A 14,313-nucleotide genomic window follows, 5' to 3' on the forward strand; every position below is an offset into this window, starting at 1 on the left:
ACAACCCCCCCCCAGGTGTCATGTCCTCTCTGGCAAGGTCAGACCAGAAAGCATTCTCCTTCAAAATAAGAATCAGTTCTGTAATCCCTGCAAACCCTGTAACGGCTAGAAACCACTTCAAGGCAAATTACCTTTTATTAAGTGATGACCTGTGAAAATTTCAAGCTCCTGTAAACCCAGATTACACCACAGCCTATGCGGAATTATTCACAGAAGTGCCATACAACCATCCCACTGTTCCATTCAGGGTACTGTGCCTACCAGAAGTAATCCCAAAACTGACACAAAAAACAAACAACCAAAATTAAACCGGTTGTACCACAAATGAAAAAGAAGTCATAGTAAAATTAGCAAATGTAAAACCAAAAAAGATTAAAAAAAAATCTCTCATTAAACTGAATAGATAGCTTAGAGGTTTACTGAAGTCCAACAAAGCAAATTTTGAAGCAAAGATAACATCCCAGGTCAAGGACAACCATAAGGCCTTTTTTAGCTGTGTCCTAAACCTCAAAAACTGTTGGTAAATGAAGCCACATTCACAAAACTGGGAGATATAGCAAATCTTCTGGCTAACAAATTCATCTCCAACTTTACCACCCTCTGAGCTGCCCCCCCCCCCCTCCAGGAAATACCATCTAATATAGTCCCTCCAACTATCAGTAAGAGTGTGTTTACTAAGGGCAAGAATACAGCATCAGTGAGTTCCAGTAATATCCCAGGAAGCCACCTAAGTAGCCTGAAGTATGACCTATATGGACCAATGGTGTCATTCAACCATAGCCTGCCTCTGCACAAGCTTCTGGCCACATGAATGTAAGAATGCAACAGCCGTCCCTCTGTACAAGAATGGACCTTCACTGATCCCAAGAATTGCAGACCCATTAGTCTGACAAGTGTCATGTCCAAAGCTATGGAAAGAATTAGCATAGAATTGATTAACAATGGCAGAGGAAACCTTCAGACATTGGACTTAACCAAGTCTGGTTTCATGAAAGGCAGGTCATAAGTACTAAACCTGGACTTCTTTAAGAAGGTCACCAAGGCAATAGATGAGGCAAAACTGTGCATACTGCCTACCTTTGATCTCTCTAAGTCATTTGATACAATACCCCATTCAGACATTGTAAACAAACACATGGAATTGAGACATAAATCCATGTGTAATCTGTTGGATAGCCAGCTGAATCACAGAAAGGATCTAGGAAGTAAGGATTGGAGAGACCACCTCCAAAAAGAGGCCGGTCAGCATTATAGTCCCTCAGGCCTCTGTGCTGAGTCTGCCCCACTTTGGCATCTATTTTTCAGAAGTCAAGGCCAATGTCAAGGGCCTCTGGGTTACCAAGTTTGCAGGTGATGGCATGCTAGTAGCAATCATAGAATCCCCCCAAGTTACTAGCGTCTTATAAGAAGGTCTAGAGCATATAAATAACTAGTACCAAATTCACAGCTTATAATTCAATGGCAAGAAATGTATAGAAGTACATGTTTGGAAGCCAGCCACCCAGAAAAACTACCTCATTGATAAAACACCCCTAAAGTTAGACACAGTTGTCAGTGATTTGTGGAAATGTTTAGATAATAACCTGACTTTCGATCATCATGTGTGTTAGGTGGTAAGAAAATCATTCGATGTCACTCAACTTATAAGTAAGGGCATGGCATCTAGGTCCAGGGAAGTCATTGTGCCACTGTACTCTGCCCTTGTCAGACCCATCATTGGGTGTAATGCCCCGCTTCAGTATATACCTGTACAGTAATATGCAACAACTGGAACATCCATAGAGGTCCCATACAAAAATAATACAGAACATAAACGCAATGTCCTACACATATTGCCTCAAAGTCCTGTCTCCGTACTCTGTTTTCTACAGACCGCAGAGAGGCAAATTATGCCTGACATATAAGGCATCCTTGGATCCTGCTCTGATGGACCTTTTGCATATTTGCAAAATGAACAGTACCAGAACTACTAGATCTAAGGATTTAAACATTGTTTGAAATTTAAATAGGGCATATCGGAGGGACAAGTGTGTATCTCAGAGAATCCCCATTCCCTGGAATAGGCTCCCCATCCATGTGAAGCAGAGCCCTTCCTGGACCGGTGGATGGGAAATCAGAAATTTACCCCTGGTCTGACATCTGTCTCTCTTGATGATATTCATCATGTTACCCTGCTGCAGTCATCACATTTGGGTTATCCTGTCATCAGGCGGTCCCGCAGTCGGCCGGAATTCCAAAGTCTTGGTCCGGCGTGGGTTGCTGTCACTTCTTCCCTGACGTCAGTGCGCCAGGGGTATATATAATGCATCCGACACCATTTTCTTCAGTCTTTCTTGCCGCGCGGTGCCCGAAGCAGAAACAGTTCGCAAGTGCCGGTCGGCCGACTCCTGAGATTTTCGACCTCTAATTTCAGACCGAAGTCTTCAATAAAGCTAAGTACACCTTGGGGAAACTTTTCTTGCCTCAGACCGATGCCAGAAAAAGTTAACAATTGTATTTCTTGTGGGAAGCAAATACCTCATAAGGATTTTCATTCTTACTGCATACCTTGCCTAGGCCCCCAGACCACGATGTCACTAGTTGTCGTTTTTGTGCTAGGTTTAATAAGCGTACTATAAAAAGACGCTTTGATTTCGCACGACACTACTTCGGTAGAAAATTTAACTACACTATGCCGTCGGAGCAACCGACTACCGGTGTGCACAAAAAATGCAAGGATAAGGACAGGCAGCCTAGACCCAAGCCAGACTCCGAGGCCTCGGCTGGTCCGGTCTCAGGTTCACCGGTCTTCAGTGAGGCTCCGACGCAGCCCCTGACTACCGCAGATCTGGAACCCGAGATCGCTTCAGAACTTTTGGCAGAAAGTACTAGGTCAACGCAGCCATTTTGTTCAGCCCCTACCGACGACACCGCTGAAAAAGACATCGGTGCTGCAGAAACACTCGCCATTAAAACGTACCCTAAGAAGAAGACTCCTATTAAACCTAAAAAGACTGCACTTCAGTCCCCTGTTCAAGGCCCCATGCCTAAGAAACAGATGCTCAAAATGGCTGAAGATTTGATCTCTTTAATCAGGGGTTCCCAACCCCCTCCTGACAAAAGGCCTAGACAAGAGGAAGATTATGCATCCTCTGAACAAGTGTCCATTTCCTCAGGTTCCTCAAAGGACCAGGATTACTCCTTCTCCCTAATGAAGATTCTGATGCTGAGGATTCCATTCCCTCAGCTTCTCCTCCTGAAGACTACTCCTTTGGGGAAACTTTACACACTGTGAGGGAACATTTTCACTGGGAAGGTCAGGACTACTCTGACTCAAAGAAAAGGCTCAGAGAGTTTCTTTCACTCCCCCAGCACAGACCACTTGCCATCCCCCCAGTTTTAGACATTGTGGATGATGTTTACTTAGAATCCAGTTTGAACCCAGACTCTCTGCCTCCTGCTCCGGCCAAACCTGACAGATACTATAGAGTGCCTGATTCCCACAAATTTCTTTATAAAAGCCCTGTTGCTGATCCAGAGACTATCTCCCAGGGTCCCAAAGGGGCTAAGGCATCTATGGCAAAACATCCAGTACCCTCTGAAAGGGACTCCAGAGCACTAGACAGGTGGGGGGAAAAAGGTTTACACCTCAGCCACTATAGCTATGAGGGCACTAAATTGCCAATTTCACATGTTAAAGTATCAGCAATTTCTTATATCTCAGTTAAAACAAAGAATGAGCACACTTCCTCAACAGTCTGAATTGAAAGAAATGCAGGATCTGTTGCACGCAATTGAACAGGTGGGCAAACATACTTTACAATGTGGATTTGATTCTTTGGAGGCTTCCTGCAGAGCAGCTGTCACTGGGTCTGTTATATGCAGGCATGCTTGGTTAAAGGAACAAACTCTGCCTGATCATGTTAAAGCCATGCTTCTAGATGCTCCCTTACAGCAGGATGTTCTTTTTGGAGTTAAAGCAGAAGAAGTCTTAAAGAAAATTGAGGATAAGGCAAAATCTATGCAGACAGTCAAAGATTTCCTACAGGTACAGCCCCCTCGCTTCAGCAGAAATTGGCCAACAAAAAATTGGTCCTTTCCAGCTACTGACAGACCACAGAGGGGTAAATACAGATGTCCAAGAGGCAGAGGACAGCCTCAAGCCCAGTACAAACCTCGCCAATGGGGCACTGCAACACAGAAGGGGGGAGAAGACAGGTCCCAAACTACCAGAAGGCAGACTCAATGACTTGCACCTCATCTGGCCAAGCAACACTCTCTTGGCAGCCCCCTTGGGAGGAAAACTCACACTTTTTTCAGACAACTGGCACATTGTCACAAAGGACAAATGGGTCCTAGACATAATTTCACGAGGATACAGATTCCATTTTCACACCTTGCCAATGAAAAGAGGAATGCCAAACCTGCCACAAAATCAATGGGCAGAGGCACAAAAGCAAATTACAGCCCTCATAGACATGAGAGCCATTCAACTGGTACCTACTCAAGAGCAAGGCCAAGGATTTTACTCAAGACTCTTTCTAGTGCCCAGAAAGGACAATGCCTGGAGACCAATTCTGGACCTTTCAATTCTAAACACCTTCTTACAAGTACCCAAATTCAAGATGCTAACACTACAGCAGCTTCTTCCCATGTTGGGCAAGGAAGCATGGCTAGTAACGTTGGACCTCAAGGAGGCATAGCTGCATGTCCCTATCAGACAAAGTTGCAGAAGATACCTCCATTTCATTGCAGGTTGAACCCATTACCAATTCTTTGCACTGCCCTTTGGCTTATCTATTGCACCCAGGGTCTTCACAAAATGCCTGGCTCCAGTAATTGCATACTGCAGACAAAGAGGAATTCAAATATACCCATACCTGGACGACTGCCTCATCCAAGCAGAAAGCAAGGACATCCTCTTACAACATCTGGCTTTTGTAAAACATCTTCTAAGTTGCCTGGGGTACACAGTAAACGAAAATAAATCAAAACTAGTACCCTCACAAAATATGACATTCCTGGGTGCCAGCTTGAATACAATGGCCCAGAAGGCTTATCTGACGCCAGACAAATAACTACAACTGACTCAATATTTCAAAACAATGGCAACAAAGACCCAACTACCTGCAAGAAAAATTCTGCAGGCCTTGGGCTTCATGGCATCTTGCATACTACTAATACCATTTGCAAAGCTGCATATGAGGAAATTACAGTGGTACCTAAAAAGCGTATGGTCTCAACACAGCCACAGCTTGGACACAATATCTCTCATTCCCTGCCTACAACAGGAGTTTCTATGGTGGTCACAGGCATGTCACCTCAACAAGGGTCAGCCTTTCACCTTGCCCCCAGCCAGGCAAACTATGACAACAGATGCATCGGACTATGCCTGGGGGGCACACATGGCAGGACAGTGCGTTCAAGGCGTATGGACTGCAGATCAAAGGAATCTGCACATCAATCAAAAAGAGATGCTAGCTGTACAGAATGCTCTGACAGCCTTCAAGAATCTATTACATCCAGGACAACTTACAATAAGGACGGACAACACCACAGTAATGTGGTACATAAACAAACAAGGGGGTACACACTCCTACCCTCTATGCAGGCAAGCAGTGACTTTGTGGAAAACAGCTCTGGCTTACCGAGTTCAGTTACAAGCTCAATTCCTGCCAGGAAAGAAGAACACATTGGCAGATGACCTCAGCAGAAACATCATGGATCCCCACGAGTGGAAACTGGATCCACAAGTATTTGCAATGATAACTCAAAAATGGGGCCTTCCAGACATAGACCAGTTTGCCAGTCCTCAAAACTATCAACTAACAAAATTTTGTACAAGGACACTCCACCATCAAGCTTGGAAAGTGGACGCACTCTCATTCAGTTGGAAAAACCTGACAGTATATGCCTTCCCTCCATTGCCTCTCATCACAAAGGTGCTTCTGAAAGTCAGAAAGGAGAGACCACGACTGATACTCATAGCCCCAGACTGGCCATGCCTGCACTGGTACCCACTATTGAGGAATATGGCCAAGGGCCCACCTTGGAATTTACCACAAATTACCCATTTGCTCACACAGCAAAACAATCAGATTCTTCACAGCCAGCTCAAAACCTTAAATCTGGCTGCATGGCAAATCACCTAAGCATCCAGCCAGCTCCTCTTTCCCAAGCAGTTATGGATGTTATTCTGGAAGCTAGGAGGCCCAGCACCAGGAAGGCTTATTCGGGCAAATGGAAAAGGTTTTGTGCCTGGAACCAAGCTAAAGGCCAAAACACAATTCAGCCTCACATGCCTCACATTCTACAGTATTTAACTGAGATGTTGCACAAAGGACTTTCTTTTTCTTCCATTAAAATCCATGCATCAGCTATTTCAGCCCATTACAACACGGATCCACCCTTATTTTCGCATCCACTTCTAAGGCAGTTCCTCAGAGGGGCAAAAAACATTAGGCCCCCCAGGAGAGCACCTACACCAACATGGGACCTCAATTTTGTTCTGGAAAAACTTACGCTACCTCCCTTTAAACCAGCTTTCTCTGCAGATCTACAGTTCCTATCATGGAAGAATGCCCTGCTGCTAGCAATAACTTCAGCTAGAAGAGTCTCAGAGCTGCAGGCACTAATGGCAGTGAAGCCTTTCCTCATTTTCCATCAATACAGAGTTTCTCTACGAACTAATCCTTCCTTCATGCCTAAGGTGGTTTCCAGTGTGGCTTTAAATCAAACCATCCACTTACCCACCTTCTTCCCAAATCCACAGAACAAAGGAGAAAGACTCCTGCATTCCTTGGACATTCACAGGCAACTTTGTTACTACTTGGATAAAACTAAGGCTTTCAGAAAATCTGACCAGCTCTTTGTATCCTATGCTACAACTTCACAAGGGAAGGCTATATCAAAACAAACCATTTCCAAATGGATAGGACATTGCATTCATTTTTGCTATACCCATCATGGAAAACCAGTTCCTGCTACCATCAGGCCCCACTCTACCAGGGCAACAGCTACATCTACAGCCTTCCTCAGGGGGGTTCCAACCAAGGAGATTTTGGAAGCTGCAACTTGGAGTTCAGTACACACCTTTACCAAACACTATTACTTACCACTTTACTCTAAGACTAGGGCTGGCTTCACCACTGCAGTTCTGCAGGCCCTTCTAGCCTCCTCTAACCCTCTATGACTCCTCCACCCATCCTTAGCTTTGGGATTCTACCCAAGTGTGATGATTGCAACAGAGTAACACGATGAATATAGTACAGTTTTGTACCTACCATAAATGTAGATGTTTGAGTGTACACCCTGCTGCAGTCCAGGTTACCCTCCCTCCATCCCCTCTGATCTAACTGGCTAAATCTCTACAATACCTTCCTGATGTATTTGCTTATAGCCGGAGGGATTTTGTGTTTGTGCAAAATTTACTTAATTTGGTACTAATTACTGACCACTTTTTTGGGGGCACCTGACATCTGGGGCAAGAATAACTGAAGAAAATGGCGTCGGATGCATTATATATACCCCTGGTGCACTGACGTCAGGGAAGAAGCGACAGCAACCGACGCCGGACCAAGACTTTGTAATTCCGGCCGACTGCGGGACCGCCTGACGACAGGATAACCCAAGTGTGATGACTGCAGCAGGGTGTACACTCGAACATCTACATTTATGGTAGGTACAAAACTGTACTTTCAGAAGCAGCTGTTAAATCACGCTCTAGCTAACATAAACCCCTTTAAAAATCTGAAATGCACACTAATTTGTAGAATACATTTAGTCTGCATGGCTAGGTTTGTAAAGGCCCCAGTGGTCATTAGCCTAGTAAATAACTGGAAACCTATGTTAATGTGATGGAAGCCCAAAACTTGTTTCTTTGTTTTTTATTTTTATAACATTGGAGTTTTATTTATCACTCCTTTCATAAAGTGTTTTTTTTCCCCCTAATGGGACCTACAAATTGTTTGTGTTATTTTTAGATTTACATATTAGCACGGGAATGGATGGATGGATGGGATGGATATTTAAACCACATGGATACAATGTATGAAATAGCAAAATAAATTTAAGTTCTGTAATATTCAGTGCTTCGATAGTCAGCTCCCCATGGTAAATTTGGTGCCCCCAGGATTTTTAAAATCTGTATCATTGCCAGCTTGCAATTTTTTAAGCATGTTAAACAGCTATACTTAAGGGATTATTATGTGTTATGTCTCTCATATGCCCTTGAATATGTTTTTACCATTCTTTTGGTATAACTAATAACGCATCTGGGGGAGAAAAAAATGCATATAACCTCATGCACATCAAACATTTGTATTTAAGGCAGTTGTTTAACTTATTTAATTGAAACATTAAGTGCCATCTCAAACACATTAGAAGAATATCATGGCGTCATCCCAACTGTTTTCAACTAAGAAGGATAAAGTGATTTTCTTTAAGATAAAAACTTTTGCCAGTGTTCATAAACTTACTATTTGAACAAAAAGCCTAAATATCCCCAGAGTATTTTAAGATGTTCATTTTAACCTAAGGGTCTTCTTCCTCCTTATTGTACTGTGCAAACTGGAGAATGTAGTGTACTAAGTTACACATATTTTTTCTGTTTGTATAATCATCTGATTTGTTATAGTATCTGGTTACAGAAAAATCCTGTACAATAACTTTAACTTTATGCACCGAATTATTATAGGATTTACAAACACAACCACAAAAAAAAAAAAAAAAAAAAAACTTGGGAAGTCTTTTTATTTATTTTTGTTATAAAAATTGGTATCTGACACAAAGCTTTGTTGTGTGGCTTTCAACCTGCTATATGGGTAATATGACATGGTATTTAGTATTGATAATTATTTAATATAGGTAAAACATACTGTGTCTTTAAAAAGTTAATTTGGTGTTGATTGATTATGAATCAGAGATGCAATGAGGCATTAGGGTTGTGAATTTAGGTGTAATAAATATTCATAGCTGTTGTAAGAGCGTCAGTTTTTTGATTTTTATGTACTTGCCTACCGGTCTGTTACTTCTGTTTCCAGTGTACTGAGAGAAAGTTAGGAGTAACGTGAATGAGGAGATGGTGGTTAGAATATTACAAACATATTTGTTTCATTCATCAGCAGTTGCTTCACAGATAATCGATATGATCTGATGATACTTCCTGCACAAGAGCGAGCGCACATGCTTTTTGTACCATTACATGGTGTCCTGTTGAATTTACTGATGTAGATGAGCATTGTCAGTAAACCAGTTTCGCAGCAACAATTGTGTTATTTATCACCTTTAAGTTATAAATGTGTAGCTTTTCAGCTTTGTATTAAACTTTACATTTTCCACTTCTCATGTCTTCTTTTCAGATGAAGAACTGAAAGGCCCTTATGAATGTGTATGTGAAGGAATGTCGTGTGTGAACGGAGACCGATGTTCTGGCCAGCATTGTTTTGCCTCACTGAGTATCAATGATGGTGTACGAGTCTACCAGAAAGGCTGCTTCCAGGTTTATGAACAGGGAAAAATGACCTGCAAAACCCCTCCCTCAGCTGATCAAGCTGTTGACTGCTGTCAGGGCCACCTCTGTAACATGAATGTAACCGTGCAGCTACCAATTAAAGGTAACATTCCAAAGACATATTTATATTTATTACCCACGTGGCTGTTAGTGTCAAAAGGGAAAGCTTAGAGTATTGTCTTTCCTAGTTCCAGGTGTATTTGTTTACAATCATGAGATATTACTTAATCAGACTTCAATAATAGTTGCATAAAATATTGCTTAGTGGAATGATTTGAAGGAAAAAAGAGATGGTGTAGTTAGTTCCATTAATTTGCTGAGGGCATGCTTGGTGCTTCCCTGCAGATTGAGAAAGTGCATTCTTTAGGAAAAAAAAAAAGTTTATTTGCTGAGCTGCTTATCTTTTGTATGTAGTTGTCTGATGTATTGTTTTATCAGCATAAACCCGTATCCTGGTTTTTGAGTAACATGGTTCAGTTTGAATGGTGAGTGCCAACTAACCTCAATCACAGGTTAAGGTTAGCACCTGTCCTACTTTGAGAGGGACAGTCCCTCTTTGGGCAGTTGTGTCCTGCAAAAAAAGTTGTAAAATCGGCAAATGTCCTGAGATTTTAGGACAAAATTATTTCCTATATTTTATGTAATAGTTGCATAAAACAGTTATTCTGTATATGAAACACCTAAATGTTATAAGAAACAGAATAAGCAACTAAAATGCTACAAGAATAAGCTTTTATTTAGGCAAAAAAGTGAAGTTCTGTCCCTTGTACTAGCTGTGAGTATGTTTCAGCCTGCATAATCTGACGTTTGTAACAAAAATGTCCCACTTTGGACATTTGAAAAGGTGGCAGCCCTATCACAGGTGCATTCTCAGCATTGTTTGTTGGTACAGTTCAGAGGCGAAGTTAATGAATGACACTGAATGCTAAGAGCTGATGTTTAAGTGACAGAGGTATAGTATGTTTGGTGATGATGATTCTTTAACTCTCAGACTGGCACTTTTAAACTCTACTTAACATGAAGAAAGAATTTAACAAGTTGGGGAATAGCGATCTTTAGAAGCTGTTAGTGTGGGTGGGCATGCAAGCGTAATTATCTTAACAGGTTGGCTTTTAGTAGCTTAATAACGGACTAGAATTTTTTTATTGTAAGATGAAGGGTCAAACATTTCATACTTTCTTGCAGTGTTGCGGTTCTGATTCAGAAAATGTGGTATTTTTGGCCCCTAAAAGGATAGACCATACTGCAGACCTTTGTAGCCTGTTGGCCTAGACATCAGTATATAAAATACATATTTGTTTATTTATTTATTGACATTTGTTAACCGGGTTAGTCCAACTGGGTTATTATCCCATTTTCGGTGGAGACCCAAGGAGAAAAGCTCCAGCAGCAAATACAGTATATGATCACAGAACAAGAAAAAACAAGTATTACAAACAATAATAGCAAGCAATAGCAGTAGACATCAACATGTGTAGAAATAAACTACATTTTTGTTTCTTTGAAAAAGTTAAATTCTTAGTTGCTGAACAGATGGGGAAAGTCAAGAGTGATAGTAGGATGTAATGAGAGAAATGAGTGTGGGAGGAGGGGAGAGCTAAGTAGTGTCATAGCAGGGACAGGTTCTGGAATTGAGTAAATGTGTCTTCAGTTCTTTTTAAATAGTGGAGTAAGAGAGATAGAGCGTATATCAAGGGGAAGTTTATTCCAAGCTTGGGCCACGGAATGCTTGTAGAGTTGCTTACCAACAGACTTGTTAGGGTGGTAGATATCAAGCAATTGCTGATTTGAGATGCGGAGAGATCGAGAAGAGGTATAGATGGAAACAAGGAAAGATAGGGAAGGACAGTAGGGGGGGTTTGAACAGTACAGAGTGCAGCATGTGAAATTGGTAGTGATGAAGTAATTGTGGGAGTTCCAGCCATTGTAGAGACTTTAAGGCAATACAGTGGTGTGTGTTGTTTGTGCAGTTAGTAATGAATCTGGCTATTTTGTGGTAGGTTTGTTGAAGTTTGTTCAGGGTAGTAGTTTGAATATTTGTGAAAACCGGGGCAGCATAGAGGAGAGAGGGGAGAAGAAGTGCTTGTCCAAGGGTGAGTCTAGCCTCAGGAGTGAGGTATTTTCTGTTCCGATATAGGAGACCAAGTTTTTGATGGGTTTTCTTTATGCATTTCTGTATATGCTGACTGAATTTTAGTTCATCGTCAATGATAACCCCTAAGAGTTTAGTGAGGGTGTCAGGATGGATGGCTGTATTATTACAAGATTTAACGACAAAGGAAGATCTATGTTGAGCAAGAGAATGGGGGAGGAAGAGCAAGAGTTTTTTTTTTTTTTTTGGGATTTAGGATTAGTAAGTTTTTTGAAAGCCATTGTTCGGTGGAGAGTAGAGCTTTTTGGGTTAGAGTGTGTAGGTCAGAGATGTTGTCAGCTGTAGAAATAATAGTGGAGTCATCAGCATATTGAATGAGAGATGAATTATTGCAAGAGGTGAAGAGGTCATTAGTGAAGATGTTGAATAAAAAGGGGCCTAAGATGGAACCGTGTGGAACCCCAGTAGAGATAGGCAGGAAAGGAGAATATGAGGAAAGCCATTTGACAGATTGTTGGAGTCCAGATAGATAGCTAGCGAACCAGCTGAGGGTGGAGGATAGGTGAAAGTTTGCAAGTTCAGATAGAAGTAAAGGATGGGATACAGTGTCAAAAGCTTTGGAGAGGTCTAGAAAGAGACAGGAACTAGGTTTATTATTGCCCAGTGATTCTGCAATGGTGTGGGTGAAGGAGAGTAGAGCAGTAGTAGTGCTATGATAGGGGCGGAAACCATGTTGAGTAGGGGTGAGTAAGTTGTGGTTGAGTAAGTTGTGATTGAGAAGGTGGTTTAGAAGCCGAGTATGGATACATTTTTCTAGGATCTTATATAGGTGGGATAGAATGTCAATAGGTTGATAGTTGGTAGGATCAGTAGAGTTGCCTCCCTTATGGAGAGGGGTGGTGTAGAAAGATTTCCAAAGAGTAGGAACAGTAGATTCTAGCATGGATCTATTAATTAATATAGTCACAGGGTAGGCAATAGAGTCAGCTGCAAGTTTGAGGAAAGCGGGAGAGAGAGCAGGGTTTGAGTTTGAGCAGTAGAGATTTGATGTAAGAAGTGGGAAGTAGCTGGAAGGAGAAAAAAGTGTTATTGGGGGTGGGTGTTGGATCAGGTAAGGAGTAGGAGTTAGTTTGAGAGGGTAGGAGGTTTTGGATGGAGGAGATGAAGTGGGAATTTAGTAGGGTAGCTGTTTCCTCCGGAGTCGAGTTTGGGTAGAGGGAAGGGTTAGAGGGAGAGCCTGGGTAAAGGATGCTATTTAGTGCTATTTAGTGTAGACCAGAATTTACGGGGGTTAGATCTATGTTTATGCTGGCCTGAGCTATAAAATTATTTTTTGTCTTTATAGGTTCATAGATTCATACTAGGCTATCTGCCCTAGGGCATTTATAAGCCCAGCCAGAGTGTGTTTGGCTTTCCTCACCCATTTTAAATTAATTTTGCTATGCCCTTTTTCGAGGTTAGTATACTGTGCCTCTGTCTAACAGTGACGCAGAAGTGATACCCGGGGTAAACCTACGATCTCCCATCCACTCATCAAGATTCCTCTTGAAGAGAGTCAATGAGGGACTCTGCCTAACCTGGACTGGGATTTTATTCCAGAGTGAAGGAAGCCTCTGGGTTATGAATCTGTCCCTCTAGCATGTCCTATTTATTTCAGTGCTGAGGTTCAAGTCTCTCGAGCTCGTAGCTCGATGGGATTTGGATTTTCTGAGGTGCAGCATGTCCATTAATTAATCAGATCGCCTCTGAACAGGCGGTATGCCACTGAGTAGAGCTGGAGTTTCTTTAACCGGGCAGCATATGGCATCTGTTTGAGCCCTTTGATCCTCTTGGTGAGGTACTTTTGGGATCTTTCCAGTTGCTGCAGGTGTCTGGTAAGGTACATCCCAAAAGGGGCATTGTACTCAATCATGGGCCTGATGAGGGATGAGTAAAGAGGCACGATGACCTCCCCTGATCTAGATGTGAATCCCTTCATGATTAGGTGGGCTGTATAAAATGTTTTTCTAACCACTTTGGCCACGTGGTTGTCAAATGAGAGATTGCTATCAACGTGGGTCCCCAGGTCCCTAATTACTTCTTCTGTACTTAATGGATTACCACCTATGTGGTAATTTGTGGGCACTTTGTTTTGCCAAAGGGATGACTATACACTTTTTGGCATTTAGCTTGAGGCCATGGCTCTGGCACCAGTTGTCTTTTTCTATGAGGCCCTTTTGGAGGATGCTTGTGTTGGCTGGAGAGTCGATTATGGCGCCCAGTTTGCAGTCATCTGTGAACTTGGTCAGCCACAGTCCTTCCGTGTTGGCCTGTATCTCCGAGAAATATATACCGAACAAGAGAGGTCCCAGGACTGAGGCTTGTGGGACGCCACTTGTAACTGGTTTGGAGTCTGACATGGCTCCAGCAATTCTAACCATGTGGGTTCTGTCCTTGAGCCAGTTTGCAACCCATCTAGTGACATAGGGGTTGATATTTAAGTTGGTGAGCTTATCTATAATGCCCGAGTGGGGTATTGTATTGAAGGCTTTTGCGAGGTCCAGGTAGGCTGTGTGGACCACCTTCCCCTCTTCAATGGCCTTGGTGACTGTTTCAAAGAAATCAACCAGGTTTAAGAGGCAGGATCTGCCCTTAACAAAGCCGAACTGGGTAGGATCCAGTGTCTGTAGGTCCCTGATATCTTTATTTATGAGGTCCATGATGATCCTTTCCATAGCTTTGCAGACCAAGC

General features: G+C 42.4%; 1 protein-coding gene across 2 annotated transcripts in view; it reads left to right on the forward strand.

Annotated features, from left to right (window-relative positions):
- Positions 1-14,313, forward strand: part of ACVR1 (activin A receptor type 1) — a 1,150,873-nt gene that overhangs the window by 543,538 nt on the left and 593,022 nt on the right. For both annotated transcript variants that reach the window (XM_044074769.1, XM_044074770.1), the window contains one exon: positions 9,339-9,593. In XM_044074769.1, coding sequence (XP_043930704.1) covers positions 9,339-9,593 — 255 coding nt within the window. The remainder of the gene's footprint in view (positions 1-9,338; positions 9,594-14,313) is intronic.

Source organism: Protopterus annectens, chromosome 6.part0 (assembly GCF_019279795.1).
Source record: "Protopterus annectens isolate FY-2018-M chromosome 6.part0, PAN1.0, whole genome shotgun sequence".
NCBI lineage: Eukaryota > Metazoa > Chordata > Ceratodontiformes > Protopteridae > Protopterus > Protopterus annectens.